At 36.8% G+C, this 26572-nt stretch overlaps 3 protein-coding genes and 1 long non-coding RNA gene across 21 annotated transcripts; 2 read left to right on the forward strand and 2 right to left on the reverse strand.

Moving 5' to 3' along the window:
• The first annotated feature begins 1095 nt into the window (after positions 1-1095).
• On the forward strand, positions 1096-3308 carry LOC110863928. The gene is made up of 3 exons (XR_002549473.2): positions 1096-1229; positions 1923-2008; positions 3133-3308. It is a non-coding gene; the product is annotated as an uncharacterized LOC110863928 (long non-coding RNA).
• A 12740-nt stretch (positions 3309-16048) lies between these two features.
• On the forward strand, positions 16049-18137 carry LOC110944634 (chitinase 2). Its single transcript, XM_035974527.1, has 2 exons — positions 16049-16123; positions 17197-18137. The coding sequence occupies exons 1-2, from the start codon at positions 16063-16065 to the stop codon at positions 18033-18035; spliced, it is 900 nt and encodes a 299-aa protein (XP_035830420.1). The 5' UTR covers positions 16049-16062; the 3' UTR covers positions 18036-18137.
• A 422-nt stretch (positions 18138-18559) lies between these two features.
• Positions 18560-19504, reverse strand: LOC110865266 (histone H4). The gene is made up of 2 exons (XM_022114504.2): positions 19405-19504; positions 18560-18999 (listed from the first exon to the last, which is right to left on the reverse strand). The coding sequence occupies exon 2, from the start codon at positions 18968-18970 to the stop codon at positions 18659-18661; it is 312 nt and encodes a 103-aa protein (XP_021970196.1). The 5' UTR covers positions 18971-18999; positions 19405-19504; the 3' UTR covers positions 18560-18658.
• Positions 19505-22422: 2918 nt separating this feature from the next.
• LOC110865265 (peroxisomal (S)-2-hydroxy-acid oxidase GLO4-like) lies at positions 22423-25080 on the reverse strand. Of its 18 annotated transcripts, XR_004860547.1 has the most exons (6): positions 24639-25080; positions 23958-24109; positions 23754-23793; positions 23115-23181; positions 22833-23020; positions 22423-22726 (listed from the first exon to the last, which is right to left on the reverse strand). XR_004860547.1 is itself a non-coding variant. In XM_022114502.2 (2 exons), the coding sequence occupies exons 1-2, from the start codon at positions 24729-24731 to the stop codon at positions 22574-22576; spliced, it is 246 nt and encodes an 81-aa protein (XP_021970194.1). In that variant the 5' UTR covers positions 24732-25079; the 3' UTR covers positions 22423-22573. The 18 variants fall into 18 exon arrangements, 1 of the variants encoding a protein (XP_021970194.1); XR_004860546.1 differs by having other exon boundaries at positions 23115-23793; XR_004860548.1 differs by lacking the exon at positions 23754-23793 and having other exon boundaries at positions 23958-24119.
• Positions 25081-26572: the final 1492 nt, after the last annotated feature.

Raw genomic sequence — 26572 nt, forward strand, 5'->3', positions numbered from 1 at the left:
TCTAAGTTCCAGAAAGTATAAAGTGAATATTCACTAAGTATAAATATATGGGTATATAAGTATATAAATACGTATAAAATACCTACAATAATACACTTGGTGGAATTGCAAGAATACAATAATTGTACATGTATACAAATACGTATAAATACCACATAAATACCAATGATGGAAGGTACAAGTACAAGTATACACCCGGTATACGTATACATATAAATACGACATAAATACCAATGATGGAATGTACAAGTACAAGTATATGCACAGTATATGTATACGTATAAAATACACAAGTACTTGGTGATGTACTCGAATACACTTGTTGAAGTGTACACTCACAAAGAATATCGTACATATGCATTAACGTAAATACGATGTTAAGAATAAATATTTTTAACTATTATATCTATAAAAGGTATACATACATATTTATGAAACAAATTTATACACTCGAATCAAACGTATTTATACATGTGAACGAGGTTCACTAAACTTAAAAATATATATTTGAAGAATATATATGACATGTATCGAACATATACCGTGCGTAGCACGGAGACACTTGCTAGGCCCACTCATACCGTGCGTGGGACGGAGACACTTATGGGCTAGGCCCACTCACACCATGTGGAACACGGAGACTCAAGTGGGCTAGGCCCATTCTTACTTGTGCGAGGCACAAAGACACTCAAGGGCTAGGTGTAACACCCCGAAAACAGGTTTGATAGTCAAACCACGTTATAATAATGAACGGGTAAAAATACTGTTAGTGGTAAAAATTAAACCGGTAAATATTAGGATTTAAATAATTAAACCTAATATTAAATAAAAATGGAATAAAAGCTTTTGAGAAAAAAAAAAGTTTATAAGAAGCCCGAGTTAACGGGACTTAAAATAAACTGGGTTATAACTTCCCCAAACTGACTAAGTTAACTAGGAACATTTAAACCTAGTTATGAGAATTGGTTAGTTGCTAGTAAGTGTTATATGGGGGTTTAAACATTTAGACAAACTAGAGGGGCTAAAAAGGAAAAGGAGTGAAACTTAGGTTTATTAATAAACAAAATAAAACATAACACACATTAAGTGTGTGTGAGGGTAACGATCAGAGAAGAAGAACAAGGAACAAACCTTTGTTCAACCTTAATCCATCAAATTGGAGGATGAATTAGGGCCAAATCACATGCATGAACATAAATTCGTGATCATCTAAGCTTGGAGATCATAAGGTATGTTGTAATTTATGCTTTGGTGATGATGAGTATGTGGATGAACTTGAAGGTGATAACTTTGAGTTCAATATTTTAAGTATCCTGATGAAATTGATGATGTATTTATGTTTATGATCATCATACTAGTTAGTATTTGAGAAATACTTGAATAATTTGAGACTAGGTCAAGTGTTTATACATTACATGAAATGGGTTTTGTATGAAATGATGAAATTTATGTATTATTGATCTTAATAGGTGCTTGAAATCATCATGTCTACTAGTTTGTATGGAGAATTTGCTTTTATTAGGTGTTCGGATGAATGTCTAGTAATATGATGAAATGGGTTTTCACATTAATTCTAGCTTAGCATGATAAATGGGTGAACTAGTATTGATAATTCAAAGGTAAGTTAACTTGATGTTAACTATTACATGAACTTGTTAAAGTGAAAGAAATGATACGAACTGGGTTGGGAATTTAGTTAAAATGGTAGCCTAAAAATAATGCCTACCAAGTATTTGATGAAATGCCTAAATGAGTTTGTTAAACTTAATTGTGCATTTGCATATGTTAATAGGCAGTTGACTTTTAAAAGTCAAACTGACCTATAATAGGATCAAATGGTAATTTTGATATAAAGTCCGTAAGGTGGAATAGTCGTGATAAATGATGACTAATCTAACCATCTTGCGAATGATAAATGGTAGTTTAGCGCTTGACAAGCTAGGTGGAAGCTTGGGAAGAAGCGGGTCAAGAAGATCAAATACGCGGGAAAAACATAATCGGATGCAAGGTAAGTAAAGCTTACATCTTTTAAGTAGAACGTCTACTTATGTATTGGTTAATAACAAAGTGATCTAGTATTTGAAATAAGTCTTTGAAATATGACGTTCCGACGCGAACCAATACGGGTCGGAACAAGTAAAAATGGTAAGAAACATATTTGACGGTAAAAAAAGGGTAAAACGGTAATTTGGTCACGTGCTGACGAATAAACAATGAGTTTTGAAAAGTTACCTTATGGTGTAAGCCATAATGGGTAAAATGGTCATTTAGACCAAACGGGTTAAATGGTGATATTATCACCATTGATAATAATAACTAATGGTTGCTTGTCGAGTTTTGTGCTCACAGGAAGAGTAGTGTATGGCTTGCATTGCTTTTAATTAGTAACTAATAATGTAAGGTATTAAAACAGGTCAATGCTTTGACCCGAGCCAGGTATGTGTAATGGGTCATTTTTGTAAAAATGTCAAATTCAAGGGTAGGATAGTAGTATAATGAATTTCTCTATCATAATCCATCACAACTGAAGTTGTGATGATAGATGAATAAAGATCATTAAGCAGGAATTAAAGATATGAAGGGTTGTTGATAAGCTTAAAGTGCTTAAATCTCATAACGGGTCAAAATAATAATGCGCATAAACCCAGTAGTGGTTGTGTAAATCATAAAATTTATGAATCCGGGTTAAATATTAGGGGTTAATAATGTAGGCAAATGTATTACGATCAATTAGAAACAAGTTTCAAGCTAAACGGATAAATATCAGAGAAGTTACGCAGCATTTACTAAAAAGGGAAAAATGGCCAAGTTCTGTAACCCAGACTTGTTAAATATATATCTGGGTTATCAGTTGCCATAACCCAGACGAGTTATCTGGTCATCTGAGTTATCAGTTGCCATAACCCAGACACGTTATTTGGTCATCTGGGTTATCAGTTGCCATAACCCATACGAGTTATCAGGTCATCTGGGTTATCAGTTTCCATAACCCAGACAAGTTATCTACTCATCTGGGTTATCAGTCGCCATAACCCATACGAGTTACCTGGTCATCCTGTTGAGCTTTCGGGCTTAGCTAGATTAGTTATAGATTTCATATAACTAACGTATATCATGATTTATGATATGTAGGTAATAATTGGAGTACCGGATGACGATCAAGCTCAACGAAGAACCGAACACGATCAAGTTACAAGCTTCCGCACATTGTTTCGTCGTCATTTTTAAATGGCGAACTTATACATATTATGTGGTATTGTTTTTATTGAGAAAAGTTTTAAAAAACCCTTATTTTCATAAGTATGTGAAGTCGTAAATACACATTTAATTGTCGATATTTATACGTAAATCGTTAAATATTAGTAAGGGTCTTACAGTAGGCCCACTTATACCATGTGAGACACGGAGACTCAAATGGGCTAGGCCCATTCTCACTTGTGCGAGGCACAAAGTCTCTCGTGGGCTAGGCCGTCCACTTATGCTCGAGCGAGGCACGAAGACTCACGAAGGGCGAGGCCCGTTCGTACACATCAGTGACGGAACTAGCCCATTAAATCAGGGGTATCCCCAAAAAAATTTACCGTGCAATCATACAATATTAAAAAAGACAATAAATAAATAAAGTATAATCTGGAAATCCATCTCCGACGAACGTTCAGGCAAACTCACCAACATAACCTATAGCTGCAACATGCGTATTAACGATGACATTTTGTTCATTAGCGACGACCTCATTACCGGCAAACATGTCATCGCTAATGCCTATAGCGACGATTTTCGAGGAGACTTACGTCACCACTAAAGCTGTGTTTCTTGTAGTGTTTATTGGCTTCTTTGTAAACACCAATTTAATTGACATTAGCGTGTTTTTTTATTTGAGTATAAACTCTATTTTTTCTTATGTTCTTAAAGCTTTTTTCTTAAACTACATAAACTAAAATTCTGCATAAACTAAAATTCTGCATAAACTAGAACAGTAAAACTATAAAATTATGCATAAAATTAATCTGCATAACAAGTTACCACTTACCAAGTCAGTGATTTCCTTCCGATTTCAGCAGCAAAACTCCAAGGCAGGGGCAGAACGGCCGGAACCAGTGTTATCGTAGCAGCAAACAGCATGATTGTGGATTATTTTTTCGAACCAGTGTTATTGGCAACAGCAAAACAGGAGACCCGTGCGTAAAGGATGACTAGCGGCATTTGGTTTTCTTCCAGAACCTTCAGAAAGAATGCCGCCATAGGTATTTTATGTTTTTTTGGGCTAATCTATTGAGTTGGGCTTATCGAATCAATTGGGTCATTGTTTCAATTAGGCTCCCTTATTTTATAAGTTTGGGTTGGTTAGGGTATCCTTGTATTATTTTAGGGGTATCCTTTGTATAAAACCAAAAAAATACACTACGTATACAGACTTCAGCCGTAGCCCGTGCCACGGCTCACATAACATTGGTTCCGCCCCTAGTACACATTATGAATGCAAAGTATATATATAAGAAGTGTATATATATATATTAAAACAAACATAGGAAACAAATGCCAACATATTTAAAATACACAAGGGTTCCAAATATATAACAAATACAAATATAATGACGTTTAAGATGAGCAACGTGTACACGATTTAATAGAAACCCAAGTGTCTGATGAGTTAGAACACTTGTAGGTTGACTCACGCATTTGGATACCCTGCTTTGCTGCAAATTAAATGGACGCAATACTGTGAGTTCATGTCCCCATTTTCTTTTAAACGTTTTTGATTTTATAACTCTCGGAGGGAAATACATGTCACTATGGTATGGTTAAGCTATGGAATGAAATACTTGGATCATGTGCGAATAGGCTCTCTCTTAAGCACCATTAATCTTGTTTAAGACCAAGGAACAAAAGGGGTAGATCTATTGGGTACAGGCGAGCCCCACTCATGGGTCCTTATGTGGCCGCATGGAGTGCTTTTGTGTCCTAGTCGCGGGTAACCGACACTAAATCGTCTACGGGTTGAGTGCTTCCTATGTCAGCACACATATTAATGTCCTTGCCAAACATTAATGATCATCAAGTTCATTGACGCTTTACATACCAGTTTTCAATTCATGAAATTTCAAATGTTTTTAAGATCAATTGATACGAACTCAAAACACATGAACTTGCCAATTTTGTTGATGTCTTTAAACTACATGTATTTCAGACAATTAAGTTGATCTTGGTGCGGATGGTTACAAGGTTTCAAGGTTATCAAGATGTCGATGTCATCCACGTTTTGAAGTGTTTGGTCCATATATTTCGTCTTCGAACGGGACATAGGATGCAAAGCCTTGATGTTTAAAAAATTTTATTTTGGATAAGTCTAATTATAAAAATTATTAACTTATGTGTCTTTTGTTATCAAACAACTTATGACTTGTAATTTCAATTATGGGAATGGATGAACATCGTGTATGTTTTATTTCGTATAGTTTGTTTACTTACATCGTAAGCAATGAAAACCGATCAAGTTCACACCTTACGCTTCCGCCTATGAGCAGTTGTGACAATTATGGATGGAAATAGTTGTAGTTTAAAAAAGATGTTTAATAGGTCAAAGGGTTATGGTGTCTTTGCTAATAAATTTGAGGTCGAATTAGAACAAGAGAATTTAGACAAGTTTTATGAAAGTTTGGATGCTTCTACTTGTTACCAAAAAGAAAAGTAAACGGAAAAGAAGAAGTGCAAATGTGTGTTGAGGATTATTACGGGAAGGAATTTAGTAAAGATCGTGAAATGGAATAGTCTAAGAATGACTACGGGGTAGTCAATGAGGGTACTTTAGGTCGGAATAGTTTATTTTAAGAAAGATAAAACTGCTTTGATGTTTTACTTGAAAATGATTGATAATAATCCTAAGATTGATAACACACACACATAATCTGCACATTCTCTATAGTGAGAGAGAGAGAGAGAGAGAGTGAGTCACGAAGACAGAGAGAGGGGCAGAAGAAAGGACGACCAGGGGCGGACTTAAGTCTTCCCTAGGGTGGGCGGGCGCACCCCCGGGAAAAAAAAAATTTAGTGCTAAGTTCCGTCGAAAATCCCGTCCGCACCCCTTGAAATTTTTCGTCCGCACCCCTTGGATTTTTTTGTCCGCACCCCACAGGTAAAAAGTGTTATCAATTTATATTTTAAAATTGTTTTTAGTAAACTCTTATTTTTTTTTTTAAAAACACTACCTAAATTATATAATTTTTAATACCTAAATAACTAAACTCAAATACCCAACATCTTTAACTAGCCCACTGTTAAGTCTTAGCCCAATAAACAAACCCAACAAATCAACAATATTTCAAACTAAAATAAAATAAATAAGCCCAAAACCCTTACATATTCTCTCCTGCTTTCTATCATCCCTGCACGCACGCCAGCGATCAGAACATCAGCGACAACGGCAGCGGCATACCACCGTAATCAGCGATCATACAACCACCGATTGAACACGGGTAATTTTCTTTGTTATTTTTGATGATTTTTGGTTTATTTTTTGGTTGATTTTTGGTGGGGTGGGACGGAACCGGTAGCCACCGGAAGTGATTTTTTGATGGCAGGAGACATGTGCTTCTTGTTAGTGATGATATTTTATTTTGTGGTGGGTTATATATTTATATTTTGTTAGTAATGATGATGATATTTTGTCTTTTTTGTAGTGGGTTATATACGACCAGACCTGATGTTTAGGTTTTTTTTTAATGGTGTATATGATGTTTAGATGATTTTTAGTGTGCTTTACATTATGATTTCTAGTGTTTGAATACTTGATACATTATGTAATATGTTATGGAGCCATGAACTTATAGATCAATTTGTTTGTGATAGCCAGTAGGAACCATGAGTAGGGACGTTATGGCGTGATTTCTCAAGAGAAAAGTTGATACATCTTCCGAATTCGTTGATGTGGATACTCTTCATTCGGATCCGTATAATCGCAAGCCGATTGAATCATATAACGTGAATCAACGAGATGAGATTAGAAGGGCATATCTACTAAGAGGACCATATCAACCATTTAGTTTGATGTTATTTTGTTTTACATGACCCGACCCGACTCGAACCGACCCGATACGAACCAATATTTTTAGTTATATATCTTGGGGCCTAAAATTTTTAAAAATGTTCCGCACCCCCATGAAAAATTTCCTGGGTCCGCCACTGAGGACGACCACCTTTCCATGGTGGTGCCACGACGAGCTCATGGCGGCTACTGGCGGGAAAGGGTGGTTGATGACGACGGCTGAAGAAGTAAGGGTGGGGTGGTAATTTTTGTATGTGCGGCGGCAACCTCGACACTGCGGCACAACCACCGCCCGCAGTGGTAGTTGGTGTAGTGGTGGTTTTCATGGGGGTTACAGTCGGTTGAGGGTATAGGGTGCAGATCTACTTCTCCAACTCGTTCCTTTAAACAGATCTGAAGGTGTGATGGACGAAGCTGGGTTGTGTCGAGTTCTCCGGTGACTTACGACTCTCCGGTGAGTAGTTCTAGTTATACATGTCTCTGTTTTGCCCAAGTCTGTTACATCTAAGACTATCTCCGACTTGTAGGGTGAATTTTAGTGGAGTTATGGTGGCGTTTACTGGCGGTGGGGGTGATTCACCAGCCACCGACGACGATGGTGATAGGTGTTGGATGTTTTTGGGGTTTTGAAGCAGATCCCGGCTTGAGTTTTGGTTTGGTTTCAGGTCTCATTTTGGCTAGATCGGGTTCTTTGGGATGGTGCTCGGTTAGAGTGGGTCAAACGGTCAACACCGTCCACAGAAGGTCAATTCTGGGCAATCAGCGGTCAAACGGTCAGCGGTCAGGTCAGAATTGGTCAATTCTTTTATCGACACGTTTGGTTGTATCTTGGTTCATTAGCGAGGTGTAGGAAGGTATTCACACACGTTTAATTTCTTTTATATATTTTTCATACGCGTTGAAATTGTAATAATAGAACACGAGACGAGCTCTAACGAACCCAACCCGACTAGTAGGATTGTTGTATATTAACATATTATTTACGCGTGAGATATTCGGGTTATGTGGACTTGTACACGAAAATATATATGTATTTTATCATATAGTAAACATAAATTGAACCAAAATATGTGACTAGCAAACGAACAAAACAACACTTTGGACTCGATATGTTTGTATGAAAACATTGGGATATACTTGATATTTGAATTGGAATGATTATCAACAACTTCTGTTGTTGGGCTTTGTCCTATAAACAGAGGAAACTTTGCCGATGATTTTTATGAGAATCTATATAATACAACGTGTGTATTTTGTAACAAACGAAAGCATATCGATATTCAAATAATTTATAAAAATTTAAAGTATATATTTATTTTGGGTGACGCTTGCGAATCACGAACCAAGTTTTTTTATACAATTATCTATATATATTTCGAACGGTTAAACGAGATTCGAAGCGTGATTATAGTATGATAATAGATAATATTATTCGGGACATTTCTTATTATTCCTAATAAAATAAACTTAAATAAATATAATGATATTTATTTTAGCAATTATAAATGACACGCAAGCGTGTCCTTGACTTATTGTTTGGCAAAGTGTCATACGTTTATTATATATGTACTTTACACCGTATAATATATATATATATTATATATATATATACACTTTACGAAAACTCTAATAAGCATGTTTTATTTAAATTAATTGTTAGTATGTATAAAAATTAATTGGAAGACCGTATTGATATATTACCCGAACCTTGGATATATGTGGGATTAAACGAACCTAGGATTTTTGTTTGCACCACCGTAATAAACTTCCTATCGGGTCGTTCGGCTAATGATTCGATAGAGCTCGATCACACATAAAAATGACTTTACCCTAGTATTGGTTACTTATGATGTGCTAAATTATTAGGGATGTCTTGGTGAATATTTCCATGCTATGCCGGTTCGTATCGTTGACACAATACTTTTGGAAATAACACGCACCCTAAGGAGAGTTCACTACTTTTTCACAAGCATGCATCCCGGGGGACAAACCACTATTCTTGGGAGGAATATTTTTTCTATATGTTGTAGTTTAAATCCGATGTTGGTTAATAAACTCAAACTCTATCACGAAAGTCCCTACTTACATACCGAGCTAGTTGCCTGGGAGGCAACGGGGTATTAGTTGATAGCGCTATTAGGCCTGACAAACCTCACACCATGCTGGGAGCCGGGTGTGAACTAATGACCTTAAGAACTTTGATCAATGATGATAGACATTGATGAGGGCACCAAAAACGAACACTCAATCGGTACAGAGTTTATTATTCGTAACATGTCTTTAAACTAAACACTTACATGATTTATGTTAAACAAAACTGTGAACTCGCCAACCTTATGTTGACACATTTTTTATGCATGCTTGCAGGTTCATCAGGCTTTGGAACTTGCTGTCTGGAGAGCGGGAAGTGTCATGGGGCGTGCTACTTGAGGAAACACTTAACGTTTTGCAACTTAAAATGATTTGGTTTTAATTATGTTTAAACAATACATTTGCTTCCGCTGAACGTAAACTATGTTGGAACATTATTTATGAAATGCACTATTCACGTTGGACGTGACGATTGTGTTTAATATTTTTACTAATAGTTCAACGTGATTAGTGGCTAGATCCTGGTACGTCACACGCCTCGCGGTGAGATCCGCATGTGCTATTTTGGGGGTGTGACAACGTTTCTTTCCGGGGGCACAAAATTTTTAATACTTGTCGGTTATATATAGATGTGAATGATCAACTGGTAAAACATAGATGATTTTCTTTTGTATCTAACATGTTCAAAGTGAAAAAAATATAAAGAAATATGATAGGTTTGTCCTTGATTTAATGTGGCATATAAATGAAAAATACAAGTAATAAAATGGCATCATGTTATTAATTACATTTGCTTTTTAATATCTAAAGCATTTGAGTTTTAATATCTAAATACGACGGTGAGGGGCACATATTTTATGGCTCAGACGAGGCACCTGAATCCTCAGGACCACCTCTGTTTACCAAGTTGGTAAAATGGTTCGTTCAAGATTATCTTTGAATTTTAAAGGAGAACATATACCTCCTCGTGTATCAATGGGTGATAAAGCATATCTATTGGAGTTACACACAATTATGGATAGCATGGGTGGCTTTAACAAAGTCACTAAAGAAGTCATGTGAAGATCGTGGCTCTCAAACTTTGGCATGTAGGCAAAGATGTTAAAACATTGAAATTAACCTACATAAAATACCTTGATTTATTTGAATGGTATTTCCATGTGATGAGAAACAGGGTTAAGTTAAGCGAGAAAGGAGAAACGGTACTCTAAGAATGTGAAGATCACGAGGTAATGAAAAAGGTGACAAAGGGCAAAAAGAAGTGTAAGTGTGTCACACCCTGATTTCCCGGTGGGCCCGTATTTGGGGTTTATGCGTGAGATTGATATAGATATTCACATTTAGCACAGTGGAAGTGTTGGTATTATAAAATAGTTATTACAAAGTACAAATGTTCAAACGTTCAAAAATAATATACATACTGAAAGTGTACTAAAGATCCATAGGTGGATCGAAATAATAATATGATTACAGAAAGACTACTAGGCTTTTTTCTTAAAGTCGCAAATTCCAATATACAATTACCGAGCAGCTCCAGCCTATTCCGTACTTGCTAACCTGCGCTTAGTCTTTTGAAAATACGCCAGTTTTCACTGGTAAATACAATTAACCGACACGTTTTGAAAATCTTCTCAAAACCATTTTTATACCATTTGGTATATCATTTTCATAAATAACTTGGGACAAACTATATCTCTTGTTACCAATATTACATGCTTGTCAATACATATACATATGGGGCCCTGAACTAAACTCCAAAACATGATTAACCGACACACCACTTTAATCCCCATATTAGGTAAGAAAAATATTTTATCATATCATTAGCATCTGTCAGGTGTATACCTACACCCCCGCGCTTAGGTCATGGCCACTTGCAATTAAGTGAGTCGTGGATATCCGGGACACTGTCGCATTAACCCCCAATGTTTAAGTTATCAAGCATAACGGATTAAAACGGGTTATTTGGATTTTGGACACATTGGAAATTGATCCCATACCCGACCAAGCGGTAATATTTTACCGTATCCCAAGCCCGTATAAGGAAAGTAGATTAAGAGTATTTACCTGAGCTTTATCTTTACAATCCAAAGATATATGTTAAGCACGACCGTTAAATCCAAATAACTAACACATGTGTAGTTTACTGGAGGCTCCTAGTCTGGAATGGACGGAACTATGATCCGTTAGAATGTTAACGGGTCTTATTCAAGTCTTATGACTTGGACCGGTTAACTTATAATAAAATCAGTATGGTTAGCCAGATTAAGCGGAGACCGGATAGAATGTGGTTTGCACCCTCACGAGTACTATGACTCGTATAATATGGGTCAAACAATCATACATTCTGATTAGAACTGATTTGGAAAGATTTTGACCCGATTCGGCTAACTTATATAAACTAGGTTATATAAGTCAATCGTACGCGCATAGGCGGCACCGGGTGATCGGATGGGTGTATATCAAGTCCAATATGCCAAAAACATGCTTAATACAATGTTATATCAGTTTCAAACTCAGTTGATATGTTCATTGCGTTTCAAAAACCGTTATATGCTCAAAAGGGCATGTTGGTCAATATTTGGGCATATAATATGGACTTGCATAAAAACCCGACAAACAATATGATCAAATGGTATAACCTCAGAGGGTTATTCCATACATTAATATGAACATAATACAACTTCAAATCAGTAGCTAACTTAACTTAAACGGGTCAAAATCGAAAGTCAAGTCAAATAGTTTGACTTTCGGTTGTGAACCAAGCTCTAAGCAGGAAATGACGGGTTGGACATGATCTAACATGTCCTAATATGTTACATGAACTGGTATAATTGTCAAAATTGATGTTTCGATACTTAGAAGTTCATTTAACATAATTTACGAAAATCTGTGTTTTGACTTTTTATTTAATAAAACTTTGACCCATCATTTGACCAATCTTAACGTGATCTTCAGAAGGTTCCCTCATAGGGGATTAACACCTACATTATTACGATCACGTAGCCATGTTCGATTCGAACATTGGCTTAATCGAAATGGTCATAACCGAAAGTCAAAGCAAAAGTCAATTTGCTTGACTTCCGGCTAATACCTAGACTATAAATGAAATAAGACTGAGTTAGAACACTTACAAGTGTTCAAGGAAGAGATTAAACTCCAGAGAGGAGGCCTCTATAGATCAAAATCAATCCAAATAGATTAAGAGAGTGAAAGTGAGAAAGGTGCAAGTTCAAATGAGCATGAAGATGCCTATTTATACTTGACCAAGACACACAAGATGATGCCACTTGTCGCTGATGCTTTGAGATGCTTAGGAGTGTCCTAGAAAGTGTCTAACGGAGGAGAGAAGTGGCAATTTCGTGACCTAAGTGGCAGGAGCAGCAGGCTGCTGCTGCCAGCTGCACCCCTTACGGACCGTAAGGGGTGGTGGTTTACGGTCTGTAAGGACCTCAGCGCGCCCACAGTTTAAATACCTTACGGTCCATAAGGCATAAACCGTGCGGTCCGTAAGGGACTATCAAAAATAAAATAATAATAATAAATGCCTTACGGTCCATAAGGCATATGCCTTGCGGTCCGTAAGAAACCTTCATAAGCCAAAATTTGGCATTTTGTCACAAATGACCACTCCACATCCAAACTTCCACATTTTTACATATATAGTCCCTCTCGTCCAAATAATTTGGCATATTCGAAAGTTGATTGGACACGTGTTGCCATACTATTTGCTATGAATTTCCGAGGTGTTACAAAGTGCAAAGCGAAGTTGGCCTAAAGGATGTGGTTCGTATGCCGGGAGCAAAGAAGCACAAGCAATGCATGAATCAGATACCGAGGAAGATCCAGAGGAAGAGCTAATGATCATCGTGGATGACACTAAAGACGGCAAGCATTATTGTATTGATTAAGGAGGTGAATGATATCGTTTTAATCAAACACAAACCGAGTACTTGTGCTTATTATATTTTATTGTTTTAGTTAATTGTTAATTGCTTAAGACTTATGTTATGTTTGTTTTCCTATTTGGTTCATAGGCCAAAAAACCTCTATGTGAGTCGATGTTAAGACTGTTTAATAGGAACTGTTTTCATAAAATTGATTGGGGAATCAATATCAACAACCATTGTGATGCTTCATGGTCGTATAACTAGGGGTGTCAAGAATGGTTTGTAATCACATTCAAAATCATTCACTCAAAGTCAACAATCATTTCAGCAATGCTTACGAAATTCTTCACTGCAAAATGAAAACAAAATCAATAGACAATCAGAGTGTAAACAAGTTACGTGCAATAATCATATCTTCTACCCTTTGAGATCCACCTAAGAGGCAAAGTATCCCCCTCCGGTATGGAATCTCTCCTAACAAAGAAAAACTGATTCGTCCAAGAAGAAACGTTTCTGGTAGTTTTTAGGACAGGGATTGAATGGTGGGGATTGGATTTGAGCAGGAATCGGTTTGAACCGTGGGTAACCAGGGTATCAGGTAAGCTAACTCAGGAAGGTCAAACTGCAACCCCTCTTTTTCGATGATCTCCTCTATGGTGAACAGAGCTCTCCATAACATCAGCATAGCCTGGCTATAGCTAATTCCGGTGTGCTTGAAGAAGTTCTGGGCTAAAGAAGAAAAAGGGTATGAAAACCCTAGGAGAAAAGGGAGTGCAGGAAAACAGATCCAAGTTTCCGACACGGCTTCGTTTCGTATGGACGGGTCAAAGGATCGGAAAATAGTTTCCAGAAGAAAGCAGAACTTGAGGTTATGGATTTCTGGATCCGTGAACTTACAGATCTCAGAAGAAGGGTCCTTTAACAGGTTTTGTGATTTGGGTGTATCATCGGACTTCTTAGTGCCGGATTTCCGTGAGGAACGAGTATGCATAGTTGCCGGAACTTAAAAAATTTGAAAAGGAGAAGAGAGAAGGAAGAAAGGTTACCTGAATAATGAGACTGATGTGAGGATCTATGATAGTGATGATGCGGATTTAAAAGAAAGGGAGTTATCTGTTCTCTATAAATCACTATTATGGTTTATAGCCTGAGCGAGTCCCATCGTATACCCCTTAACGGCTAGTTTGAATTTAAGGCAATATGACAGCTGTGACTTATCATCACACCCGCCATATTGGGGGGCAATTGTTAGGGCTGGTTTTAATTCCTTATGGATCAGTGATCCTTCCATGTATCCTGGATATGTTTATCTTAAAATGTGTAGCGGGTACTGGAAGGATCAAGGATCCTTAATCCTTGTGACGGTTTCTAATAAATGTCTTCAATATGCTATTGTAGTTTGATGCAGGCAAATAAGTTGGACTTGGTCAAGCTGGAATCTCGTGGAATATACTTGAAATAGGGCACGTGCAAAAGAGGGATTAGCCGTTATGGATGGTCGTGGGAGCTTCCTTCTTTTTCGTTTAGTTAGTTAGTAGATAGTTTCCAATTATATTGAGGGGATGATGAGCTCATTAGCAACATAACTCACTACTCGCACACCTAACAACTCTCAAATATTCTCTCTAAAGCACACACTAACGATTACTTGTATTGAGCTCAATCATCATCCGAAGTTGTATCAAATTTTGTGTTATTCTTTTATTAATATAGTTGGTGATCGGTAGTTTCCATCACCCGGGGTTTTTTATGCCGGAGATCTTCTAAAGATCAAGGGTTTTTTCCTCGTATAAATCATTGTGTTCATTGCCATTTTCATTTCATATTCGAATACACCATTGTTCAACACTCAAGCACTCTACCTCACAAATCAGATTTGGTTACATTATTCTTAAACTGATTTTTTACCAAAATAAAAAGTAACATCCCTAATTGTCGGTCAAACAATCGGCATAGTTTCCCTTTGCATTATGTCGGTGTTTGCCAATAGATATTTATGGTTTAGTTTTTTTTACTTCCGTCAGAGATCCGTAGGTAAATACCGACGGATATTTGTTGTCAATATTAGTCCTTCGGTGATACTCTTTTTTCTAGTAGTGTAACGTATTGAAACAATCCATGAGTTGCATCAAAAAGCAGTCTATAAATTCTAGCTAGTTTTTAATAATCAGTTATGACTGTTTTGCTATGTTTTAGTTACCTTTGTCTTCCTATTTAAAAACGCACAATTTAATAAGACATGGTAAGTTTTTTGTGTGACAAAATGTAAACTCTAATATGTTCCACCATATCTGGCATACGATCCTGATATTTCACCATCGGCTTCATTCGTACTACACACTCCCAAAATATGATGATTTTATGAACACGTCTTTGTAATTTGTGTTATAAAAAAAGAAGCACTTGTCAATGTTACAACTAAAATTATATAAATAATATAATTGATTGCTTTCAAGATATGAAAGAACTTAGAGGACAAATTTTGGATGTGCATGTTAACTTGCTTGTCATTATTTATAAACTATTGTGCCACCACACTCCTGGATACACCTCTCCATCCTTCATATTCTCAACATATTTAGTAACGATCAGATTTAATATAAGTGAAGCCACTTGTCTGAATCTAGATTCTAGCTAGACATTCATGTCTTTATGTGAGGCTTATCACTACATCACTATCTGTTATAGACCTCAAACAAGAATCAAGAAACAATATATTATTTGTCATAATCGTTGATTCATTTCAAACGTTAGAATCTATGGTTCGTGCGAACTCTAATCCACTCAACATCAATCCAAAAGATTCTAGTTCTTATTACAGTCCTGGAGGTACCGCCTATACAGGTTCTACCAACAATATAACATTAATATCTATGGATATAACAAGGAATTCTGTGTCAGCTAAATGCTAAATCTAGCAATATATTACACCTGAACTCAAAACTTTATATTTATCATCTAGCAAATTCAGATACCAAAACTACAGATAAAATTTGCTATATAAGCAATAAAATATCGATCTCCGCAGATATTGGAAGCATGATGTTGTATACTGTTTTCAAGGCCACAATCTTTATGCTCCTTGTATCCTCTTGCAGTGGTAAGTTCGGTTCATATCAATGATCCTTCGTGTATGATTATCGGTTTTAGGTGGTCTCAGGGCCGGCCCAAGCCCAAGCCAAATGAGGCTAGGGCTTTATGCCCCAAAATCCACAGGGCCTCAATTTTCCAAAAAAAAGTTATAAGTGTAACATTGGGTTGCAAGTCTACAACAGGTTTGTGATATAGTAAGCTAAACGGCCTTGACTGAAATTAATTTGCTAGTTGATTAATCCAGAGAAAGTGTAACATTATATTCGACTACAAGTCTACAACAGGTTTGTGTGGGGTTTTTTTTAATCCAGAGAAAGGCCCCGAATTTGTAACAAGCTTTGGGCCACCATAATGGTTGAGCCGGCCCTGGGTGGTCTAGCAAAATGGTAAGTGTTTCAGGAGGTTTGTGGGAGTGTTTTGGTTTCTGGGAGTTCACCACCCAAGGTAGCAGACTCTAAAACGGTCTTGACGCCAGATATTCACTTGGCAAGCGACCTCCTCAAAAGCACTGACATGGCAAAACTTTAAAAAAAAAGGATAATTGCGAAAATAATCAAAGTTGACCAAAAAATTCAAAAATAGACATGGCAATTAGCCTTCATGACCAGAGTAATCACCCCTCATTTCCTTTAATCAAAAGTCGACACATCAACTCCACCGGCTAAACCAGCGCTTTTTAGTGAAAAGTGCCGGCTAAGCCCACGATTTTGGTGAAAAGGGACGGCTAAGCCAGTGCTTTTGGTAAAAATACACCGAGTAATCCCGCGCTCTTGCTGAAAAAGCGCCAACTAAGCCTAGTCGATGTCTATTTTCAAAAGCTTTTTGTCAACTTTGATTGTTTTTGTAATCATATCAAAAAATGAGTCTTGCTCCGTTGACAAGCAGACTCCAATTTCGTTTGCTACTTTGACTAGCGTGCTCCCTAGAGACCCAAACAATCTCAAAAGTTGAAAAATAAAACTCCTAGAAACGCTTATGATTTTGCTGTAACGTCTAAAAATCAAAAAAAAAAAGCCATCTTTGATTATTAGTTAATGGTTTTGTAAAACTAATCCTTGTATCTATAAGTTATTTGTACAGCTGCTAATTCGAATCTTTTCCGGGAATACATTGGTGCGGAATCCAACACAGTTAAGTTATCTGATGTGCCAATAAACTCTAATGTGGAAGTCCATTTCATCCTAGCATTCGCTATCGATTACACCCAAGATACTCACCCATCACCCACAAATGGTAAATTTGATGTTTTCTGGGAAACCAACCATTTGGGTCCTTCGGATATAGCAGCAATTAAAGCCAAGAACTCAAATGTCAAAGTGGCAGTTAGCTTGGGTGGGGATAGTGTTTCGAAGGGTAAAAAGGCGTATTTTGCTCCTAAATCCATTAACTCATGGGTTCAAAATGCAGTTAATTCATTAACTAGTATGATTAAGCAATACAATTTGGACGGTATCGACATTGATTATGAACACTTTAGATCGGATGACAAAACTTTTGTCGAATGCATAGGACAGCTTATAAAAATTCTAAAGAAAAAACGAACAATCAAATTTGCTTCTATCGCCCCCTATGAAGATAACGGGCCTGTTGAAAGCCGTTATACGGCTTTGTGGAAGAAATATGGGCATGTTATCGACTATGTGAATTTCCAGTTTTACGCATATGATAAACTCAGTGTATCACAGTTTTTAAAGCATTTTAATCGTCAACAAGCTTCAAGTTATGCCGGAAGTCAGTTTCTAGCGAGTTTCATAAGCAAGGGTAACTTAGGTTTGTCTCCTAAAGATGGATTCTTTGAGGCATGCAAGAATTTGAAGAGTCAAGGTAAGCTTGGAGGCATATTTGTGTGGTGTGCTGATGAATCTAAAGCTTTCAAATTTGTACATGAAAAAGAATCTCAGGCCTTATTGGCTGCATGATCAACATCCTTATTTCATCATGGACATAATATGTTTGATTTCTTATGCCCGTAATTTCCTTCTTCTTGCTACGTAATCGAAAATAAGATACTGTCAATCAAATCAAATCAATGTTAATATACTGTGTGTATCAATAAAACTGTATCGAACAATGCGCCTATAGCATCTATCATGTTAACTTCAGGTTCTGAGCACCTTGGTGCACTTTTACTAAACTGTTTCTTCCACGAATTTGATCAAAACACCGATCAATCACTTGAATTGAGTAAGATAAGATAAGAATAAAGATCATGAAACAACAAAGGACAAAAAAGCAATGGCACTGTTTGTATTGTTGTGCAGATCTATAGGACAATATTATTTTTGTTGTACTATATGGCTATTACTATATGGTGTTTCTTCTTAAAGATGGTAGCTAATATGAACCAGATTAAAACCAAAAAAGCCCTCATTAACATCTACAAAATACGTAATAGGATTTAAAACAGATTTTTAACTTACTGTTAATAGCAGGAAATAATTCATTGGTGCAGAATTCAAAAGAAAAATTGCCATTCACTGTATATTCCAACATAATTCAAACAAATCTCAACATCACAAACCTAGCACTAAAGACTAAAACCCTAACCACCAAATCCGTACAGGGTACGGCCCTGTCTCTTGAGCGCATACACCACATCCATGGCGGTCACAGTCTTCCTGCGAGCGTGCTCAGTGTAGGTGACAGCATCTCTGATAACATTTTCCAAAAAGATCTTGAGAACACCACGTGTCTCCTCATATATCAAACCACTGATACGCTTCACACCTCCTCTGCGAGCCAATCTACGGATAGCAGGTTTAGTGATTCCCTGAATGTTATCACGAAGAACCTTACGGTGTCGTTTTGCTCCTCCCTTTCCCAACCCTTTGCCTCCCTTTCCACGGCCTGACATTGTTAAATTTCTTCAAATTGTTTCGAAATCTGTAACAACAAATTAAACCGAATCAAATATTTGAATCAAAAAACATCTAAACCTAATGGATTTGAATATATATACTATCGACATAAAAATTGAATTCTCCAAATTATTTTAAAATCTGTAACAACAAATCAGATCTGATTATGAAATTCAGAAATTGTAAACAAGTATCGAATAAATCTGAAGCTGATAATGTAAACATAACGAATTTAAACCTATGATGTCGGTATAAACATTGAGGTCTACAAGATTATTTGAAATATGTAACAACGAATTAGATCTGATTATGAAATTTTTGAGATTGAAGATATTTTAATCAAAAAAAATAAGAATAGAATTGCGTAACGTAACAAATTTGAATCGAAATGAAAATACGTTGATTAAAAATTGGAAAAATTGAGTTATACCTGAAAGTTTGAAGAGACGATGATGCAGATAATGTGAATATTGAGAATGAAGGTTTGGTGGTATATATAGGGGGGCGAGTGGGGAAGAAAGGTTTTGAATTGTGTTATTTTGTAGTATTGGTAGCCGTTGATGAATGATGATGAACGATCAAGATGGCGTGAGTAGTCACGCGGATCGCTGACGTGGCATAAGGTGTTTTGGAGAAATGAAGTGAAAACGTTGGGGGGATTTTGTGGGAATTTTAGGCGGGATGAAATTATGCAAAAAAATAAAAAAAGTTAAATACGATTTTAGGCCACGTGGTTTTGGTTATTTTGTCAGGTTAGTTCAAATATTTCATTTTTTTCTGTGGATTCAAAAAGATTTCACCGTTGCCATTTTAGTCCACTGGGTTTAACTTCATCCATTTTTTCTGTTAACTTGAATGGCAATTCGGTTATTTTATATGTAATTCTATTAACTAAAAAGGCAATTCGGCCATATAAAATGACCGAATCGCCCTTCTCGTTAACAGAAATAATTGATGAAGTTAACTCAGTAGACTAAATTGGCAACAGTGAAACATTTTTGAACCTAGGGATGAGATCGGTACGATACCGGTACCGTACCGGTACCGATACCGTAAATATTGTTACCGAAATTGATGAAATGTGGATACCGATTACCGTATTTATAGATTCGGTATCGGTAACGGTATTTCGGTACTTTACCGCTTTGGTGTCATCCATTGTTTGTTTTTACCTGAAAAAATTTCATGTGCAACCCATCCATCAATTATTAACTGAACTAAAGTAATATATTGAGGAATGTAAACAAAAGGTAAACATATTAAGTAGTCAAAAAAATCAAAAGTTAATCATCCATGGGTTCGACTTTTAACATTTAAATTCCAACATGTCTAAAAAAATCATCATAATTGATTAAAAATAACCAAATAAAAGAAATTTGATATTGGTTGTTGTAAAACAATGTTCAAGAAAATATAACTTCATAGTGGAATCTAAGATAATAGCAAAATACATAAAGTCATTATTAAATCCGGTATTAATACCGGTATTTACCGAAAAATACCGGTACCGATACCGTTTTTTACCGATACCGAATTTCGAAAAATCTATTACCGATACCGGTACCGTTTATGATCGGTACGGTACGGCATCGGTACGGTACCGGTATTTCGGTAAAAAATCTCATCCCTATTTGAACCCACAGGAGAAAAATAAAATCTTTAGACTAAACTAGAAAAGTAACTCAAACTACGGGGACTAAATGACATTAAACTCAAAAAAAGTTCATGTAGCAAGTAAGCATAAGTGCATAACCAATATTTTTTTTAAGACAGAATATAGAAAAATGTTTTAAGATAGAATATAGAAAAGTGTTATAAAAATATAAGAAACATATGTACGAGTTGATACGAATGCGAGTTGCTCGAAATTGAGGTATAACTCAAAAAGAGTCCAAGCTTCTTTTGGAGCATCTATTAAAACATATGTACTAAAAACGAATGTCTCATAAGTCATGAAACATTGTGAACAGTATACCAAATTTATTTTGGTCAAGTCTTTCTTGCTAGATCATGTAAGGATTTGTCTTGGATGAGAAATAGTGGTTTGGAAATAAGTATGTTCTTACGCATGCATACTACTTTCCAAAAGAATCAATGTACATGAGTACATGGCGATTACTTTTAGCCTTTTAGGTCTCGCTTGTATGTAAAAATAGTTTAGTTGGAAAGGGTTTTGATGCATAGCAAGTGATAAACATGTATCTATTAGGGGGATGGGGTGTGATCACTCATCACTCATTCATCACTCACAACATCTAATCAAGTTCCACCATGTCATCAACTATTATTCCATCACTCACAACCTTTTTTAGTGGCAATGCTTATCACTCACAACACCCAACAATAAACCCACACCCCCTCACATCCTTTCCTCCATCACGCGTTGATTTTATCATGGGATCCTTCCATCACGCGTCGAAGTATGTTGGTGGTGGTGCTATGTTGCCAACTTCCACGCGTGGTATTGTTCCATCACGCACAATTTCTCCACCCCACCTCCCCTTAGAGAGTGAAATTGCTTGAGTTAGAAAAGTGTCAACAAAAAGCCTAATGTATATGTGATTGTCTAACCACATAAAAGTGCAAACTACATTTAAAATTTATTATAGGCTAGTGTTATACCATAACCGCGCGTTGCGGCGGAAAATCACAGGTCAAGACTTCACGTGTCTAGTAAAATCACGGGTCAAGACCTCACGTGTCTAGTAGTAAATTTGGTTACGCGTGTGGTGTACATCGGAAAAACCATCTATTATTCCTATATGGTTTAGACTTTAGACCATGGTGGCCGGAACTATATACAAACATTGTATCATTAATGTATTTGATAGGTTTAAGTTGCAAGAAAGTCATAATAGTTTCTTAGCCATTCGTTGGGCACACCATGAACCTGTTGCATCCGGCATTTGTTAAGCAGCTACAATAGTTGGTTGGGCGCGCCATGAACCTGTTGTATCCGGCATATGTTAAGCAGCTACAATAGTTGGTTTCACTCGCAAGTGTATCTTAGATTATTCGTGTTGTATCCGGCATATGTTAAGCAGCTACAATAGCTGGTTTCACTCGCAAGTGTATCTTAGATTATTCGTTAATAAATTCGCACATGTACGTTAAAAATGAAAATCTTTCCGTTGCTGTCATTAGTTTGACGTCTTTGTAAATTAACCATAGTCGTTGTGTTGCTTCTCTTCCACAGTTGTTGGCTCCTCCTTTTCAGCACCTTCTCAAAACCAACATTTTCGTGTAAATAATCACCAAGCCACAACCAACGTTTACGTCGGTACCGATTCATGACACCATCAAATGCAAACTCAAAAATAAAAAAATAATAAACATAAAAACAAAACTGAAACTTCTGCAACCTTATCCCTCAACTCAATTTGACTTTCTTCATTATTATCAAATATAAAGAATCTGTTGGTCAAAATCCAGCTAGAAAGTATTGAAGTGAACAAAGCAACTATTTTTATTTTCCAATACAAATCAAATCTAGTGTAGATTCATTAGTACTTTAAATTTTATTATTCTAGATTATAAAAACCAATATCAAATGATTCTTCATAAAATGATTTAAAACTACAATCTACAATGACGATTACCTAAGTTCTAATATGGTTCCTGGTAATACCGTTGAGAGTGGGGCAGCCGGAAAGAGCTATTGTGAACTCTAGTTCATCCTTCAACATCTCGATCACTATTTTTACTCCATATTCACCCTTTGTTGTTAAGCCACACACATTCGCTCGCCCAACCTACAATATTAGAAAATATCACCATGTATAATTCTAAGAAAATCGCTAAAATTTTGATTCGCCCCAAGAGCTAAAGCTTTGAATACATCTGTTCCTTGTCATATACCTCCATCAAATGGAACCTGGTATTCTTCTCTGAACTGCAAGTACCACTTGTAAGCCCTACAAATTTCTTAATCGATGGTGATAATCACAACGTGGTAGGCAAAACTGTGCTCGTGACAAGCCCGCTAACTCGTGCTATAATAACTTCAAAACTTTACCATGTGGAAAATCAAGTCGACCACATGGTTACTTCAAATACACCAACAAAAACCATCATATCAGACTAAAACAAAGATCAGTGGAGCGATTTGAAGGTCTGATGATGGATAGTTAGAAAGCATACATGTAACCTCATTCTCTCAAAGTTGTTGTTCAATTCAATGCTAGCTTTAGTTTTAAAAATGTTGGACCTGTTACAGAACAAAAAACACAGATCTACTGGCATTTTCTATGAAGAAGTAGCGGTGGCATAGTAGACGGGTCAAGTAATGGGTAGGTCCGGGTTGGGTACAACAAATTAATGACATGCTAACAACCTTCAACCAGTTTGACCCGTTTCACTTTCACCCAATGCATTTTGTCTACAAAGTACTCGCCATCATACATGTCACCGTTTATGCATAACCATGTAATCACACATAAGTTTAATTCTTATAACATTTTCTTTCTTCACATATATATGTTCGCTGTTGACATTTTTTCATAAGATTAACTAACATTTCTTTATATCTTGTGATAAACACTATAAATTTTTAAAAAGAGTAATAAAAATGCTAAAAAACACCAACTTTTGTAACATCAAGTGAGTGGGAACAAAGTGCAAAAACCGTTACGATTGCATTTTAGCGACAACAGTTGTGGTTAAATGTGAAGAAAAATATACCTCATAAATCTAATCTAAACCAAAAAGATTGTCGTATGTGGTATGCCTTATTCAGCAAGTAGATAAAACCCAAAATCAGAGTTTAAGTCCTCTTCTTACCATATTTATTATTCTGGCCAAATACATGTAGTCATGACCCCTGAAATAATTACACTTGCCAGTCAACATCCCCTTACATAAATCCCATTTTTGGTTTGATAAGTAAGACTATTCGTATCTGTGTTTTCTTTAAAATATTGTTGCATAAAAATCAACCATTTATTAAAAAAACTAAAGAAAACAAAAGAAGCACATATACCAAACCTCTTCATAAAATTCTTCCTCAAGTTCTTCCGGTGATTAATTAGAAGGCTCACTTCCATATATAGAACTAAGCTCTTCATAGCTTGAAGAGATTATATAATGCCTTCGATGCGGAAGGATTGAAGCAAGCGCACGAGTTATAGTTGTTGCAGCTGCAGCCCGCTCCGGGACGTGTAACATAATTATAACACATATTTTAGTGATAATTTGCATTATCTTTGCTTGAGTAAATACATTTGATCAACTACAAGTGTTATTGATTTTAAATACAAATCAAAACCGTGTTTATATAGCCTTTGAGCACTCTGTAATATTTCTCCTTTGTGGAGCTTAGCTTAAAGAAGAGATTGTTAAAAGTTAAAACCACAACATACACAATTCCTGCTATAAGCTACCAATGCCCAATCCACTTGCCTCCAAAATACCAATTAAATACCGAACAAAACCTAATTACACCACGATGAAGCTTTACACAATCTATCCAAGTCACTGAGTTGCATATCAGAGCGTGTATAACTTTAATCTAACAACTCACTAACAAAAATCATATACCTAAGTTACATACTAACCCTAATAGTTAAACCTGCGTACATTTTCACTGATAATCATCATGAACTGTTATTACACTGAGCTAATTAGATCGAAACAGAATCAATTAACATAACAATATGATCAAGTTACCTCAGGATGATCGGAATTCGATGGAAGAAAACCGAGAGATCTTGCGGAACAGACTGAACAGATAAGCTTCTCACCGACCATCGAAAAATCCATATCGTTGTCGTCTTCGTCGCCGCCGGTCGGTCCACCATCTTTGTTCCTCCAACATTAATCGTCGACACTCCTCGAAACCCTAGAAGCCTCTGTCATCGGCCGGATACCACCACCGTCGTCAATCTCAATCTCTCTCTCTCCCCCTCTCTACTCTGAGAAAAGAACGCGTGTTTGTGGATTAAGTTTAGAAGAAAGAAAAAAAGTATGGGTGACGCATGTTTGAGAACGATGATGAGGCCAACACCTCCAAATAGTCCAATCAGACCACAACAACACTACATTCACTATTCATTTGCTTTCTCTATTATCAGATATAGATTGGTTTTTGTGGCCACTATCATATGACATGTATCATGCATATGGTCAAATGGTTTAAGGCTTAGTTTGTATTTTAGTGTTGGTGTATTTGGAACATGTAAGCAACAATATTAACCTTAATTCATAAGGTATACTGCAATTCCCTTATATTTGTTGGATTTAATTTTGACTTATGGTTCTTATTATTTAGTTTTATTAATTAATATTCCGGTTGTTTTATTTAGTGTTAAAAATAAAGAAAAAAAATCGTGGCTTTGACCGAATTGAGTGGGATCGGAACGTTGGAAGTCCACGTTTCTTTTAGTAGGCTAGGTTGGTTGCAGTCTTTGTTTTGACTCCACTTTTTATGGTGTACGTTAGCTTATTTCAGTAGGTTTGGAGTCCATGTAAGGCTATATATATAGCTCTCTTTATTGAATAAAATTATCATCTTCTGCAACATTTATTTCATATTTTCCTTTCTTTCTTTCTGCAAATACAAATACATATAATACGAGAGTTTGTGTTGTGAGTAAATTTGAGGCTTGAAACCAACATTTGGTATCAGAGCACCCAGGTTAGGGGTCGATTAGAAGAAGATAGGAAGCAGTGATTTCATGAGAATCGCAGCGGAAGATTGAAGACCGAGAAAGACCGTCGTCGCCGGAAGAGGAACCGGTGATAAGAAGACCGCCGTTAGAAAGCTTGTTCCGACGGGAGACATAAAAGACCGAAGACCGTGATCGTGACCGCTACCGGAAAGAGAGTTCCGGTGGGAAATAGGGAAGACCGCTACAGACCGACGCTGGATCAGACCCGGCAAGACAAAGACCGTTTCCAGAAGTTAATTTCTGGAGTGAGACCGAGACCGAGACGACCAACTTGGCTGCAAAAGACCGGCGGCTAGACTGACACAGGTGACATGAGACCGAAGAGTGTGACCGAAAGTGAAGCATGGCAATGGTACCAGCAAAAGAACCAGGTTCGATGTCTTACCAAGTTCCGACTTTGACCGCAACTAACTATCCAGTATGGGCTATCAAGGTGAAGTCCATTTTGGATGCACATGGTCTTTTGGAAACGATCAAACCGGGGGCATTAGGTGCATATCCAGATCCGAAGAAATCAAAACAGGTGCTCGCCTTCTTATTTCAGGCTATACCGGAAGAGATGGTGTTGCACATGTCGAGTTACACGGACCCGAAGAAAGTGTGGGATGGCTTAAAAGTACGATACTTGGGTGTAGATCGGGTAAGGATGGCTCGAATTGCAATGCTAAGAAGAGAGCTTGAACGTGTGAAGATGAAGGAAGGAGAGCTCGTTGATGATTGTGCTACTAAGATAAGCGGATTGGTTTCAAAGTTGAGGAGTCTTGGGCATGAAGTTGAGGAGGAAGAAACGGTGAGAAGGATACTTGATGCAATGCCACAGCCGTTTTTCCAAATTGTGGCTTCGATCGAACAATGTTTCGACTTGACTATGATGCTTTTTGATGAAGCGGTTGGAAGACTTAAGGCGTACGAAGAAAGACTCAAAAGCCATGG

The sequence above is a fragment of the Helianthus annuus genome, chromosome 6, assembly GCF_002127325.2.
Source record: "Helianthus annuus cultivar XRQ/B chromosome 6, HanXRQr2.0-SUNRISE, whole genome shotgun sequence".
In the NCBI taxonomy this organism is placed as follows: domain Eukaryota; kingdom Viridiplantae; phylum Streptophyta; class Magnoliopsida; order Asterales; family Asteraceae; genus Helianthus; species Helianthus annuus.